At 45.6% G+C, this 15,213-nt stretch overlaps 1 protein-coding gene across 1 annotated transcript in view; it reads left to right on the forward strand.

Annotated features, from left to right (window-relative positions):
- The window catches only part of ARID2 (AT-rich interaction domain 2), a 581,863-nt gene that overhangs the window by 396,718 nt on the left and 169,932 nt on the right, over positions 1-15,213 (forward strand). The window contains exon 14 of the mRNA XM_030215750.1: positions 11,516-11,736. Within this exon, the coding sequence (XP_030071610.1) occupies positions 11,516-11,736 (221 nt within the window). The remainder of the gene's footprint in view (positions 1-11,515; positions 11,737-15,213) is intronic.

Consider the following 15,213-nt stretch of genomic DNA (forward strand, 5'->3'; position numbering starts at 1 on the left):
CCTTTGACCAAAGTTCTTTGTTTTGAGTGAGCCTGGGGGCTAGGGATACCCCACATGTAAGAATTTGAGCCTGCTTGTCCTCTGAGAAAATGAAGATACATACCTGTAGCAGGTATTCTCCGAGGACAGCAGGCTCAATATTCTTACAACCCTCCCTCGTCCCCGTTGGAGTTGTTCCTTTTATAGCGTTTGCTTTTTATTAACTGATCTCTCGCGTTCACGTCGCAGGCGGGAAGCTGCCCACGCATGCTCGGTGGGTTGGCCCGCGCGGCGGAATATTCGGGAACGTTCTTGAAAGCTTTGAAGTTTCTTTTGTCTCCTGGGCTGTCGCAGACGACGACCCACATGTAAGAATATTGAGCCTGCTGTCCTCAGAGAATACCTGCTACAGGTATGTATCTTCATTTTATAGTTTATGGTGATTTATTCATTGAATATGGCATTGACACAATGCTCATACTTATGTCAAAATTAATAACTTCCTTTAAAACTTAAGTTTCAGTATACATATTAAAAGGAAATGAAATATTTTCATTAATATTCACAATATTAATAGAAATAAAAAGCAATTTACAATTCTGTGACATTTTTAATTGGCTCTTTTATTGTAGCACTGAATGTGAAAATGTAATTCTATTTTGTTGGGTTCTCTTTATTTAGAGGCTCATTTTCAAAGCACATAGACTTACAAAGTTACATAAATTACTAAATGAGCACCTTAGCTTTCTGAAATCACCTTTCCTTGATATAGTATTGGGAGTAGTAAAATTGTTACCATACCTTTTTTATTTACTCTTTGGCATGGAGTGGCTATGCAACTCAGTAGCATACTCAATATTTATCACTTCTGTATACAGTTCTCACACCTGTCATGTATTCTTAAGATTCCTTCCTTTTTGACTATTTTCTGTATTTTGCAGAAGACAGATTTGCTTGCTTGCTTTTTTTCATTTACCTTGTTTGAACTTTTAGATTTTGGATTTGGTCAGCTTCCAAAACTATAAAAGTTGTTTTGAATTTTAATAAATTAGCACAGCGGCAAGTAGGTCCTACTTCTCCAAATATAGCTTATCCAGTTGTAAATAGATCTTATGAAGGGAGAATGCAGAATATTCTTAAGAGACAGAAAGAATAAACTACACAATAAGTAAATTGTCATCTGAAGATACAGAGCATTTTGTCGAAAAGCCTAGAAGATTTTTTATAGATGTATGCACAGAACTTCCCACCAAATCACAGTTGTATAGTGTCTCTGCAATCTGTTTTTGTCCATGGTGATACTAAAAGTATCTTTCTACAGTCTTCAGAGAATGCAAAAATTATTTTCTCTTTGGTACCTTCTTAATTGGTCTTTTTTATGTTGGTATATATCACTTTAGTTATATTTCTTAGTTTTATGGCATCTTCCACCAAGATTAGCACTCTATTTTCTATGTCCTTGTCGAGCAGCCTCTGTCCCAGTTTTTTTTTTTTAATTTTGAAATAATCTTTAAAAAGAAAGTTAAAAAATAAATGAAATATACCTGAATACAATGGGACAAGAAACATCTTGTAATATAGTCCACAATTAAAGAGGACAAGAACACAACCATGAGAAGAATGGAGTATAATAAGTAATATTTAAATAGGAAAAAGGAATAGGTCTAAACTTACTGTTTTAACAATTATAAACCTGATACTGACTAGAGGGTGAGAGAAATTTAAAGAGAAACACCTTTTCCTCTCCCCCCCCCCCCCCCAAAAAAAAAAAAAAAAAAAAAAAACTCAACTAAGAAGTTTCAAAGAAAACATTCCTAACATTTTCATAAATAATACATTTACATATAAATCTTAATTGAAAAGATACCCCTAAAGTAATCAGTGGTTTGTCTCAGTTCGAGAAATTTTTTTCCTCCTAGACTGAGTCCACCTTAACACATCAGGGAAAACCTGAACTTTTGCTTGAAGGAAAGTAGTGTCCCTAGTATGATACAGTTTCAAAATAATTTCTTTATCTTACAAAACCACAAATAAAGGAAGAAGCATACTTCTACCAATTACTTCCTCCTGTGACAATTCCAAAATAGCAGAAACATTTAAAGAACCAGCTTCCTTATTTACATTACTAGGTTTAAATATTATATTTTCTGCAAAGGTGATAATGTAGTTCCTGAATAACTAAGAACTGTGTTAGCAAACTTTGTCAGAAGGTCCTTTGCTGATGTGTGACACTTGAACAAGGAAAGTTGAGAAATCTTAAATTGATGTTTCTATTAAAAATTTCTAAATTTTTTATTTTTCTTGTAAAGTTTACAAGTTTCTGAGTTCATTAAAATTTGATATACCACCAATACACCAATGGGCGGTTAACAATAATAAAATCAAAATCCAAGAGTGAAAGGGATAGCATTGATAACAGGAAAGAAAACCAGAGAGAGAGAGAGAGGATAAAAAAAAAACCCACCGTCAGCAGATGCACAGTGGCCTCCATAGGTGCCCATCTGAGTTTTGCAGAACAGGGAGAAAGGGAAAATTAGAAGCCGAAGGCAACTGTAAATAAGAAATCTTTCAGTTGTTTCTTAAAGAGTGGTAAAGACATTTCTAGCCGCACAGAAAGTGGCAGTGTATTCCATAAAAATGGACCAGAGACATAAAATGATTTAGCTCACAGTGAAACAGATGCAACTATCTGAATTGAGGGAACCACCAATTGGTTCTGTAAACACAGTTTTATCTTGTATCAACAGCGATTGAGCCATCTTCAAGTCATTAGTAGACTTCTCCAAACCTTCAAGATTAGAAGATTGCTAGCTTATTTTATTCTCTGCTTCCTATAGCCTTACATTTGTGGACATTGATACAGAAACAAACAGCGCAAACCTGATGTAAGTTCTCTATAGCAGTCCACAAAGTCTCCGTTTTAACCAACTCTGATCTTCTAAGAGGCTGGATACCAGGCATAGGAGTAACAATATCCTGCAAAGAAATCAGTTGATTCTGATTCTTCATGGCAGACAATCCCTGCAGCAAACTTCCAGCCATGGCGTTGGTTGTCTCTGTCAATGATTCTGAGCTCAACTCAAGCATACTAGCTGCTAATACCCTCTTGAAGATCAGCTGAGAGGCGTGGCTCTGGGCAAATCTCCAAGCTCTCCTTATCCATAGTTCAGTGACTTGGATCCAGATCCTGGATATGAAGGATGTCCAGGTCCAGATGGTTTCAGTGAAATTTCACTTGCCAAGTCTGGGTTATTCTCTAATATGACAACAGTTTCACCCCATGCAGTAGGGACCACGTGTGCTGTTGCAGTCTGTCGAGTGTTGGCACTTGAGGAAATAGGGGGAAGAGATCCCCTAGTCTTGCCCCTTCTCTTCGGCATCAAACAGGTAGTTTAAGACAAGGAACAAGCTGGCAGCACTTACTACTCCAATGCCGCCCCCCTCCCCCTTCTAGTTTATAGCAATACAATATAATAGCACATAACGACCGTATGGTCTGTAGAAGCTTTACAATCTCTTTCTTCCCATCAGAAATCCTCTGTACTTATACCATTCTTTCTTGAATTCTGGTACTCTCTATCACCTCCATCTACTTCTGGAGACTGTTCCATATGTCTATTGCCCTTTCTATAAATAAATATTCTCCGAGGACAAGCAGGCTGCTTGTTCTCACTGATGGGTGAAGTCCACGGCACCCCCTCCAATAGGAATCTTCACTAGCAAAGACGTTTGCTAGCCCTCGTGCGCCCATGCGCACCGCGCATGCGCGACCGTCTTCCCACCCGAACCGGCTCGTGTTCGTTAGTCTTCTTTTGTCCGCGCTCGAGACGGTCATGTTTTGCCGCCGTTTCGTGCCCCTCAGAAGACCTCGCGCGTCTTTCACATTTCTACTTTTTTCTGTGTTTGTTTTAAAAAAAAAAAAAAAAGAGGAAGGTTCCCCTTTTTCCTGTATTTCTAGCTTTTTCCCAGCGTAAGTGTCCTTTCGCTTTCGGGAGCGGCCTTGTTGGCCGCCCGTACAGGTTTTTCTCCCTTTTTTTTCGGTGCCTATTGTCATCGCGAATTTTTATTTCGCCGGCGCGATTTTTCTGCCATGTCATCGAAGCCTTCCAGCGGCTTCAATAAGTGCACCCAGTGCGCCCGGATAATCTCGCTCACTGATAGGCACGCTTCGTGTCTTCAGTGTCTGGGGGCTGGGCACCGCCCGCAGGCCTGTAGTCTTTGTGCTCTTTTGCAGAAGAGGACTCGGGTAGCGAGATTAGCCCAGTGGAACGTTCTGTTCTCCGGCGCTTCGACGGCAACAGCATCTCGGGATTCGTCGAGTGCATCGGAGTCTGCAGCACTGAAGTCTTCGGGGAGTGCATCGGCATCGAGGCGTATTCCTCCTGTGTTGACGGTACTGAGACTTCGGAAGAGTGCGTCGGTGGTACCGGGACCCCCGCTAGTGCTGATGTCGTCGGACGGTGGTGCTTCGTCTGGAGTGCAGGTGAGGGCTGTCCATTCCCCTGCTGGTGGTGGTGAGCCTTCGGGTAGGTCTCCCCCTGCCCTGAGGGCTCCTGCGGTACAGCCCCCCCGGGATCGACCATCTTCGGACCCGGCCCCGAGGAAGCGACGTCTGGATTCAACGTCCTCCTCATCGGTACCGGGGAGCTCCGGTGATATGCTTCGCTCGAAGAAGTCAAAGAAGCATCGTCACCGGTCACCTTTCCCGACTTGGTGCCGGGAGCTCTAGGTCGCCGAGGGAGTCGGCACCCAGCAGGCATAGGCACCGGGAGGACCGCTCACCTTCCATCCAGGAGGTGTCGGTGCGCTCTACCCCGGACAGCCAGGTACCGCCTCCGTGCCCGGAACAGATTCTGACCTCGACGCCTGCACCGGCTTCTCAGTCTTTCTCCACAGCCGCTCTGCACGAGAGTCTCCGGGCCGTTCTTCCAGGCATCCTGGAAGAGCTGTTCTGCCCTTCCCCTCCGGTACCGGGGGTGCCTGCACCACCGATGCCATCGAGTGAGGCGTCGGCTGGCCCTTTGCCCGGGGTGAGGTCGGGCTTCGGCTGCCTCCCAGGTGGACTCCACGACGACGTCGGGGGAGGGAGCTTCGCCGATCCCGGCCAGGGAGTCCACCTCTCGACGCTCCCACCGTGGCCGTGTTTCCACGGAGTCGGAACGGGCGCGGCTTCAGACACAGGTTCATGAACTTGTGTCTGATACCGATGGTGAGGCCTCGTGGGAGGCGGAGGAGGACATCAGATATTTCTCTGATGAGGAGTCTGATGGTCTTCCTTCTGATCCCACTCCCTCCCCTGAAAGGCAGCTTTCTCCTCCCGAGAGTCTGTCTTTCTCGGCCGTTGTCCGGGAGATGTCTACGGCCATCCCCTTCCCGGTGGTCGCGGAGGATGAGCCAAGGGCTGAGATGTTTGAGCTCTTGGACTATCCCTCGCCACCTAAGGAAGCGTCCACAGTACCCATGCATCATGTCCTAAAAAAGACATTGCTGGCGAACTGGACCAAGCCACTAACTAATCCCCACATTCCCAAGAAGATAGAATCCCAGTATCTGATCCATGGGGACCCAGAGCTGATGGGCACTCAGTTGCCTCACGACTCTGGTGTGGTGGATCTGGCCCTGAAGAAGACTAAGAGTTCTAGGGAGCATGCTTCGGCGCCCCCGGGCAAAGACCCCAGAACCTTAGACTCCTTTGGGAGGAAGGCCTATCATTCTTCCATGCTCGTGGCCAAGATTCAATCATACCAGCTCTACACGAGCATCCATATGTGGAACAATGTGCGGCAGCTGGCGGACTTGGTGGACAAGCTCCCTTCTGAGCAAGCCAAGCCGTTTCAGGAGGTGGTCAGCTGAAGGCATGTAGGAAATTCCTGGCCAGAGGGGTATATGATACCTTCGATGTTGCATCCAGGGCCGCTGCTCAAGGTGTGGTGATGCGCAGGCTCTCATGGCTGCATGCCTCCGACCTGGAGAATAGGATCCAGCAGCGGATTGCGGACTCCCCTTGCCGAGCGGATAACATTTTGGGGGAAAAGGTCGAACAGGTGGTAGAACAGCTCCACCAGCGGGATAACGCTTTCGACAAATTCTCCCGCCGGCAGCCTTCAGCATCTACCTCTTCAGGTAGACGTTTTTATGGGGGAAGGAGGGCTGTTCCCTACTCCTCTGGTAAGCGTAGGTACAATCCTCCTTCTCGACAGCCTGCGGCCCAGGCTAAGCCCCAGCGTGCTCGCTCTCGTCAGCAGCGTGCGCCTCAGCAAGGCCCCACAGCTCCCCAGCAAAAGCAGGGGGCGAGCTTTTGACTTGCTCCAGCAGAGCATAGCCGATATCAAAGTGTCCGTGCCGGACGATCTGCCGGTCGGGGGGAGGTTGAAAGTTTTTCACCAAAGGTGGCCTCTTATAATCTCCGACCGTTGGGTTCTTCAAATAGTCCGGCAAGGATACGCCCTCAATTTGGCCTCCATGCCTCCAAATTGCCCACCGGGAGCTCAGTCTTTCAGCTTCCAGCACAAGCAGGTACTTGCAGAGGAACTCTCCACCCTTCTCAGCGCCAATGTGGTCGAGCCCGTGCCACCGGGGCAAGAGGGGCTGGGATTCTATTCCAGGTACTTCCTTGTGGAAAAGAAAACGGGGGATGCGTCCCATCCTAGACCTAAGGGCCCTGAACATATATCTGGTCCGAGAAAAGTTCAGGATGCTTTCCCTAGGCACCCTTCTTCCCATGATTCAGGAAAAAGATTGGCTATGCTCTCTGGACTTAAAGGATGCTTACACGCATATTCTGATACTGCCAGCTCACAGACAGTATCTCCGATTCCATCTGGGAACACGTCACTTCCAGTACTGTGTGCTACCCTTTGGGCTCGCCTCCGCGCCCAGGGTGTTGTGCCTGGCTGTGGTAGCAGCAGCGCTCCGCAGGCTTGGAGTGCACGTGTTCCCTTATCTCGACGATTGGCTGGTGAAGAACACATCCAAGGCAGGAGCTCTTCAGTCCATGCAGATGACTATTCGGCACCTGGAGCTTCTGGGGTTTGTGATAAATTATCCAAAGTCCCATCTTCTCCCAGTACAGAGACTCGAATTCATAGGAGCTCTGCTGGATTCTCGGACGGCTCGTGCCTATCTTCCGGAGACAAGGGCCAACAATCTGTTGTCCCTCGTCTCCCGGGTGCGAGCGTCCCAGCAGATCACAGCTCGGCAGATGTTGAGATTGCTTGGCCACATGGCCTCCACAGTTCAAGTGACTCCCATGGCTCGTCTTTGCATGCGAACTGCTCAATGGACCTTAGCTTCCCTGTGCTTTCAGGCTGCTGGGGATCTAGAAGACGTGATCCACCTGTCCACGAGTTTTCTCAAATCCCTGCACTGGTGGACGATTTGGTCGAATTTGATTCTGGGACGCCCTTTCTAAATTTCTCAGCCGCAAAAAGTGCTGACTACGGATGCGTCTCTCCTGGGGTGGGGAGCTCATGTCGATGGGCTTCACACCCAGGGAAGCTGGTCCCTTCAGGAACAAGGTCTACAGATCAATCTCCTGAAGTTACGAGTGGTCTGGAATGCTCTGAAGGCTTTCAGAGATCGGCTGTCCCACCAAATTATCCAGATTCAGACAGAGAACCAGGTTGCCATGTATTACATCAACAAGCAGGGGGGCACCGGATCTCGCCCCCTGTGTCAGGAAGTCGTCAGCATGTGGCTGTGGGCTTGCCGTTACGGCATGTTTCTCCAAGCCACATATCTGGCAGGCGTAAACAACAGTCTGGCCGACAGGTTGAGCAGGATTATGCAACCTCACGAGTGGTCGCTCAATTCCTGTGTAGTGCGACAGATCTTCCAGGTGTGGGGCACCCCCTTGGTAGATCTCTTCGCATCTCGAGCCAACCACAAGGTCCCTCAGTTCTGTTCCAGACTTCAGGCCCACGGCCGACTGGCATCGGATGCCTTCCTCCTGGATTGGGGGGAAGGCCTGCTGTATGCTTATCCTCCCATACCTCTGGTGGGGAAGACTTTGTTGAAACTCAAGCAAGACCGAGGCACCATGATTCTGATTGCTCCTTTTTGGCCGCGTCAGATCTGGTTCCCTCTTCTTCTGGAGTTGGCCTCCGAAGAACCGTGGAGATTGGAGTGTTTTCCGACCCTCATCACCCAGAACAAAGGGGCGCTTCTGCATCCCAACCTAAGGTCTCTGGCTCTCACGGCCTGGATGTTGAGAGCGTAAACTTTGCCTCTTTGGGTCTGTCGGAGGGTGTCTCCCATGTCTTGCTTGCTTCCAGGAAAGATTCCACTAAGAGGAGTTACTTCTTTTTATGGAGGAGGTTTGCCGTCTGGTGTGACAGCAAGGCCTTAGATCCTCGCTCTTGTCCTACACAGACCCTGCTTGACTACCTTCTGCACTTGTCTGAGTCTGGTCTCAAGACCAACTCTGTAAGGGTTCACCTTAGCGCAATCAGTGCATACCATTACCGTGTGGAAGGTAAGCCGATCTCGGGACAGCCTTTAGTTGTTCGCTTCATGAGAAGTTTGCTTTTGTCAGAGCCCCCCATCAAACCTCCTACAGTGTCATGGGATCTCAATGTCGTTCTCATCCAGCTGATGAAACCTCCTTTTGAGCCACTGTACTCCTGCCATCTGAAGTACTTGACCTGGAAGGTCATTTTCTTGGTGGCAGTAACTTCAGTTCGTAGAGTCAGTGAGCTTCAGGCCCTGGTAGCCCATGCTTCTTACACCAAATTTCATCATAATAGAGTAGTCCTCCGCACTCACCCTAAGTTCTTGCCGAAGGTGGTGTCGGAGTTCCATCTGAACCAGTCAATTGTCTTGCCAACATTCTTTCCCCGTCCGCATTCCTGCCCTGCTGAACGTCAGCTGCACAATTGGACTGCAAAAGAGCATTGGCCTTCTATCTGGAGCGGACACAGCCCAACAGACAGTCCGCCCAAATGTTTGTTTCTTTTGATCCCAACAGGAGGGGAGTGGCTGTGGGGAAACACACCTTATCAAATTGGCTAGCAGACTGCATTTCCTTCACTTACGCCCAGGCTGGGCTGGCTCTTGAGGGTCATGTCACGGCTCACAGTGTTAGAGCCATGGCAGCGTCAGTGGCCCACTTGAAGTCAGCCACTATTGAAGAGATCTGCAAGGTTGCGACGTGGTCATCTGTCCACACATTCACATCTCATTACTGCCTGCAACAGGATACCCGACGCGACAGTCGGTTCGGGCAGTCGGTGCTTCAGAATGTGTTTGGGGTTTAGAATCCAACTCCACCCCCCTAGACCCATTTTTTATTCTGTTCCAGGCTACACTCTCAGTTAGTTGGATAAATTGTTAGGTCAATCTCAGTTATGTCCTCGCTGTTGCGAGGCCCAATTGACCATGTTGGTTGTTTTGAGTGAGCCTGGGGGCTAGGGATACCCCATCAGTGAGAACAAGCAGCCTGCTTGTCCTCGGAGAAAGTGAATGCTACATACCTGTAGAAGGTATTTTTCGAGGACAGAAGGCTGATTGTTCTCACGAACCCGCCCGCCTCCCCTTTGGAGTTGTGTCTTCCCTTGTCTTTGTCTTGCTACATACGGGACTAACGAACACGAGCCGGTTCGGACGGGAAGACGGTTGCACATGCGCGGTGCGCATGGGCGCGCGAGGGCTAGCAAACGTCTTTGCTAGTGAAGATTCCGATTGGAGGGGGTGCCGTGGACGTCACCCATCAGTGAGAGCAATCAGCCTGCAGTCCTCGGAGAATACCTTCTACAGGTATGTAGCATTCGCTTTTCCTTAGGTTACTGCTGGTTATTCCCTTTCACTCTCATTCTGAATCCTCTCTTCTATTGAGAAAGTTGTTATTTAAATATCTCTCTCATATCTCCACTATCCTCCTCTCCTCTGGGTTTATGCATATTTCGGTCTGTAAGGTATCACCCATATGCTTTATTATTAAGATCATTGATCATTTTAGTAGCTGCCTTTTTCAGCTAATTCCATCCAGTTGATATCCTTCTGAAAGTGCAGTCTCCACAGTACTCCAAGTGAGGTTTTACCAAGGACTTACACATCTGCTCGCTGTTTTTCTCCCTATGCACCCAGGCGTCTTTCTGGCTTTTGGCACTGCTTATTTACCTGTTCACCACCTTAAGATCATATGCTGTTTTATGCATAGAACTTTACCTTCTGTACTGTACTGCCATCTTGAGTTTGTTTTTATTTTTTAGGAGTTGATATACTTCAAGTGATCCCTGAAACATCTATGTGATTTACAATTTCTATTAGAGGTACTTTGCACTGTCCCTAATGGACTCACAAATAGGGGCAATGGAGAGCTAAATGACTTGCCCAGGGCCACACAAAGCTTCAGAGGGAATTGAACCTAGTTCCAAGGGATCTCAACCCTCTGCCGACTGTCAGGCAGCAGAAGAATCTAGATAGACAACTTTCTTTCTTTGCCAACCATGAAAGTTCAATATTTTTGTTTCAGAAGATCAGAGAGCAGTCTATGCTCAGACATCTTCCTTGACTGGCAAACGAGTTTTCTTTGTGCACAACTTCAGATATCCCTAATTGTAAAGACCTTAATGAAACTCAGAAGACTGTTCTGGTTTCCATTAGGAAGCCAGTTGGGTAGGACAGAACTATTCCAACTGCTGGCCCTCACAATCTGGATGTAAGAGCAAAATAAGTCTTTTTTCATTCTTTTTTTAAATTTTTTTCCCTTTAATGCAGCAATAGAATGTCTTATAGACTGAAGTGGTCTGGGTTTACCATCTGGTGTGAAGACTGGATCCTTTTGAGTCTGCTCTTAAATCCATCACAGTTAAAAGTTCAGTACAATGGCATATCCCCAGCGTGTAGAAGGAAACCCTATGTCATGGGGCTTCTCCATGGTACTCAGCCAGCTGTTGCAAATCCCTTTTGAGTCACTGAACACATGTCAAGGCCAACAACGTTAAGTAGATTTGCAGCACTGTGGTATGGACTTCTGTTCACACATATGCATCCCATTGCTGTTGTGGACACATACTTCCAGTTCAGCTCCCACACCAACAATGTGATGGGACCATCTATTGTCTAGGATTCCTTTAAGGGGTAGGAATCAACTGTACCCCCCTCTTTTTTTGAGGGCCCAATTTTATTATTTCAGGTTATTTTGCTTAACGTTCCATATCAGCTTGTTTTACTTCTTTTTTTGTGTTGAAAGGCAGCCCATGGCAATGGTTTCTCACTTTATTTAATTTGTCTATGGGGAAAACGAAGGTGCTTACCAGAAACAGGAGTTCTCTGAGAACAATAGGATAATCACATGTGCCTCCCCTCTGCATGCCTGTGAAAATTCTTCAGGTTTTTCTACAGCTATTCAGGAAATGCTCTGTTTTCTTCCTTTGATATTTAAGTTTTATAGTTGATTATTGTTTGGTCCATATAAAACATCTGTTTTATCTGCATTTAATCACAGATTTTAATAGAATAATAATTGCTGCTCTTGCAGAACTCTTGCATTAGTATTGATGCCATTGTATATGATAACATTTTTTATGTTTATCAGAACTGTTTTTCCCAACCACACGGTGAAGAGAGTGGAAGAACCAAATACTAATGGGCAAGCACATATACATGTAGTAGGAGTGAAAAGGAGAACTTTACCGCTTCCCATTCAGATGTACTATCAGCAGCAACCAAATTCTGTGCCTGGTATCAGGGCTGACACAGTTCCTGCTGTATCCCGGACTCCTCCTCCACCTCCCCCTCCACCACCGCCTCCAGCAGGTTGAATTATTGTTTTCTTTTTGTGTTGTTGTTTTATTGAGTGTAAGACTAACAAGAAATTTGAAATATGGGCTAATCTTTTCTGATTAGGGGAAATGATTGTTTAAAACTTGGCAGTTTCTTAATGAAGCATTTTAATCTGGTAAGATTGTCAATTAAGTTGGATCTAGCTGATGCCTGGCAAAATTCACTAGAGTATCTTGTCCCTGCCCAGTCCTAGCAATCTTGCCTAGCCCAATCCAAATGTAACTTGCCTTGAGCTACAAAACACCTAAGCCAAAATCCAAATAATAAAATAAATTAAATCCTCTGTCCTTTCTACATGCCAGGTCCTTTGCCTGTGTTGGTCTTTGGTACCTAGAACTACAAAACTTTACTACCCCTACTTGTCATTTTTATTTTATAAAAATGTATAAACAGCTTTTACACTAGTGCACCAGTACTAACAATTAAAATATAAAAAAAAAACTTGTGGAGTTCAAAAAGGTGTGGTTTGAACATAGAGGCTCTCTAATTAGAAAATGAATGATATAAAAAAAACAAAACTTAAAGGGTTGCATTTGTGTTTGTATGTCAGATGGTGCTTAGATGGCAACTCTGGCTGCATCACCTAAGGCCAGTGCTGGGCTGGCTTGTACAGTCTGGTTCCCGCGTATAGCAATCCAGTTTAGGATGGGCTGGAGAGAGCTTTGACAGAAACTCCAGTGGTTTGGAACATGAGGACAGTGCCTGGCAGACTTTTACAGTCTTTGTGCAACTTGCAGGTTAAAAAACTTGCATCAGGCGTAGATGCTGTTTATAAACACCATCCTGGAGGTAGAGGACAAATATATTCCGCGCATTAGAAAAAGGAGAAAAAAGACCAAACGTCAGCCAGCGTTGCTAAACAGTAAGGTAAAGGAAGTCATTAGAACCAAAAAACAATCATTCAGAAAGTAGAGAAGAGAACTGACTGAAAGTAACAAGATAAAACATAAGGAATGCCAAGCCAAATGCAAAGCGGAGATAAGGAGGGCAAAAAAGGACTCTGGAAAAAAGTTAGCGTTAGAAGCGAAAATACATAGTAAATTTTTTTTAGATACATTAAAAGCAGGAAGCCGGCTAAAGAATCAGTTGGGCTGCTGGACAAAAATTGTATTAAAGGGGCGATCAGGGATGACCGAGCCATAGCGAAGAAATTAAATGAATTCTTTGCTTCGGTCTTCACCGAAGAGGATTTGGGAGGGACACCGGTGCCGGAAAGCATATTTGAAGCAGGCAAGTCGGAGAAACTAAACGAATTCTCTGTAAACTTGGAGGATGTAATGGGCCAGTTTTGCAAACTGAAGAGTAGTAAATCACCGGGACCTGATGGTATTCATCCCAGAGTATTAATAGAACTGAAAAATGAACTTGTAGAGCTACTGTTAGTAATATGCAATCTATCCCTAAAATCGAGTGTGGTACCGGAAGACTGGAGGGTAGCCAATGTTACGCCGATTTTTAAAAAAGGTTCCAGAGGAGATCCGGGAAATTATAGACCGGTGAGTCTGACGTCGGTACCGGGCAAAATGGTAGAGGCTATTATCAAGAATAAAATTACAGAGCACCTACAAAAACATGGGCTGATGAGACAAAGTCAGCACGGATTTAGTGAAGGGAAGTCTTGTCTCACTAATCTACTGCATTTTTTTGAGAGGGTGAACAAACATGGACAATGGGGAGCTGGTGGATATTGTGTATCTGGAGTTTCAAAAGGCGTTTGACAAAGTGCCTCATGAAAGACTCCTGAGGAAACTGGAGAGTCATGGGATCGGAGGTAGGGTATTACTATGGATTAAGAGCTGGTTGAAAGATAGGAAGCAAAGAATAGGGTTGATTGGTCAGTATTCTCAGTGGAGAAGGGTAGTTAGTGGGGTCCCGCAGGGGTCTGTGTTGGGGCCGCTGCTTTTTAACATATTTATAAATGACCTAGAGATGGGAGTAACTAGTGAGGTAATTAAATTCGCAGATGACACAAAGTTATTCAGGGTCGTCAAGTCGCAGGAGGAGTGTGAAAGATTACAGGAGGACCTCGCGAGACTGGGGGATTGGGCGTGCAAGTGGCAGATGAAGTTCAATGTTGACAAGTGCAAAGTGATGCATGCGGGTAAGAGAAACCCGGATTACAGCTATGTCATGCAAGGTTCCGCGTTAGGAGTTACGGACCTAGAAAGGGATCTGGGAGTAATCGTTGATAAGTCGTTAAAAACATCTGCCTAGTGGGCTGCGGCAGCTAAGAAAGCACACAGAATGTTGAGTATTATTAGGAAAGGGATGGAAAACAAACACGAGGATGTTATAATGCCATTGTATCGCTCCATGGTGCGACCGCACCTCGAGTATTGTGTCCAATTCTGGTCGCCGCATCTCAAAAAAGATATAAAAGAATTAGAAAAGGTGCAGAGAAGGGCGACGAAAATGATAAAGTGAATGGAACGACTTCCCTATGAGGAAAGGCTGAGAAGGTTAGGGCTCTTCAGCTTGGAGAAAAGGCAGCTGAGGGGTGATATGATAGAAGTCTACAAGATAATGAGCGGAGTAGAGCGGACAGATGTGAAGCGATTGTTTACACTTTCAAGCAACAACAAAACCAGGGGACACAAGATGAAGCTAGAATATGGTAGATTTAAAACAAATAGGAGAAAGTTTTTCTCTACTCAGCGTGTAGTTAGACTCTGGAACTCATTGCCGGAGAATGTAGTGACAGCAGCTGGCCTTACAGAATTTAAAGGGGGTTTGGACAGATTCCTGAGGGAAAAGTCCATTGAACATTATAATTTTTTTTTTGTTGTTGGGGGGTGGGGGGGGGGGTTGCCGGGTTTTTGAAGCCTGGATTGGCCGCTGTCGGAGACAGGATGCTGGGCTTGATGGACCCTTGGTCTTTCCCAGTATGGTGGTGCTTATGTACTTATGTCCCACAAATGACAAAACGGATTTGGATAGGCTGGAATGGGCTTTGACGGCAAGTCCAGTAGTTGGAACATAAGGACAGAGTCAAACAGACTTCTGTGGTCTACATCCCAAAAATACCAAAGAAAGACCATGATCAAATATATATTATCACGTTCATTGTTGATTTAAATCTTGAATTGATAATGAATGTGACTGTTGGTCAGGCTGGATGGACCATTCAAGGCTTTTACTATGTTACTGTGTTACCTACAGAGCAAATAAAGCAATGCCTAAGATACTCAAGTAAACTCCAGTAAAGAAAATCACAAGGAATTAGATAATAGTATTTGTTTTCACATTTTTTTCATCAGGTTGCCAGCCTTTGCTTTCTAGAGCTGTTGTGCTATGTTATCCAAAAATATTGAATTTAGCACAAGTACTTCTTGGTGGCCATTGGTGAAACAGTATGAAAGCTGATGGACAGATGCCACTTGGGGGGGGGGGATCAAAAACATATATATTTACATGCTGTTTCTCTGCCTCCCTTACAAAGTTGCCTAAAAC

Source organism: Microcaecilia unicolor, chromosome 10 (genome assembly GCF_901765095.1).
Source record: "Microcaecilia unicolor chromosome 10, aMicUni1.1, whole genome shotgun sequence".
NCBI lineage: Eukaryota > Metazoa > Chordata > Amphibia > Gymnophiona > Siphonopidae > Microcaecilia > Microcaecilia unicolor.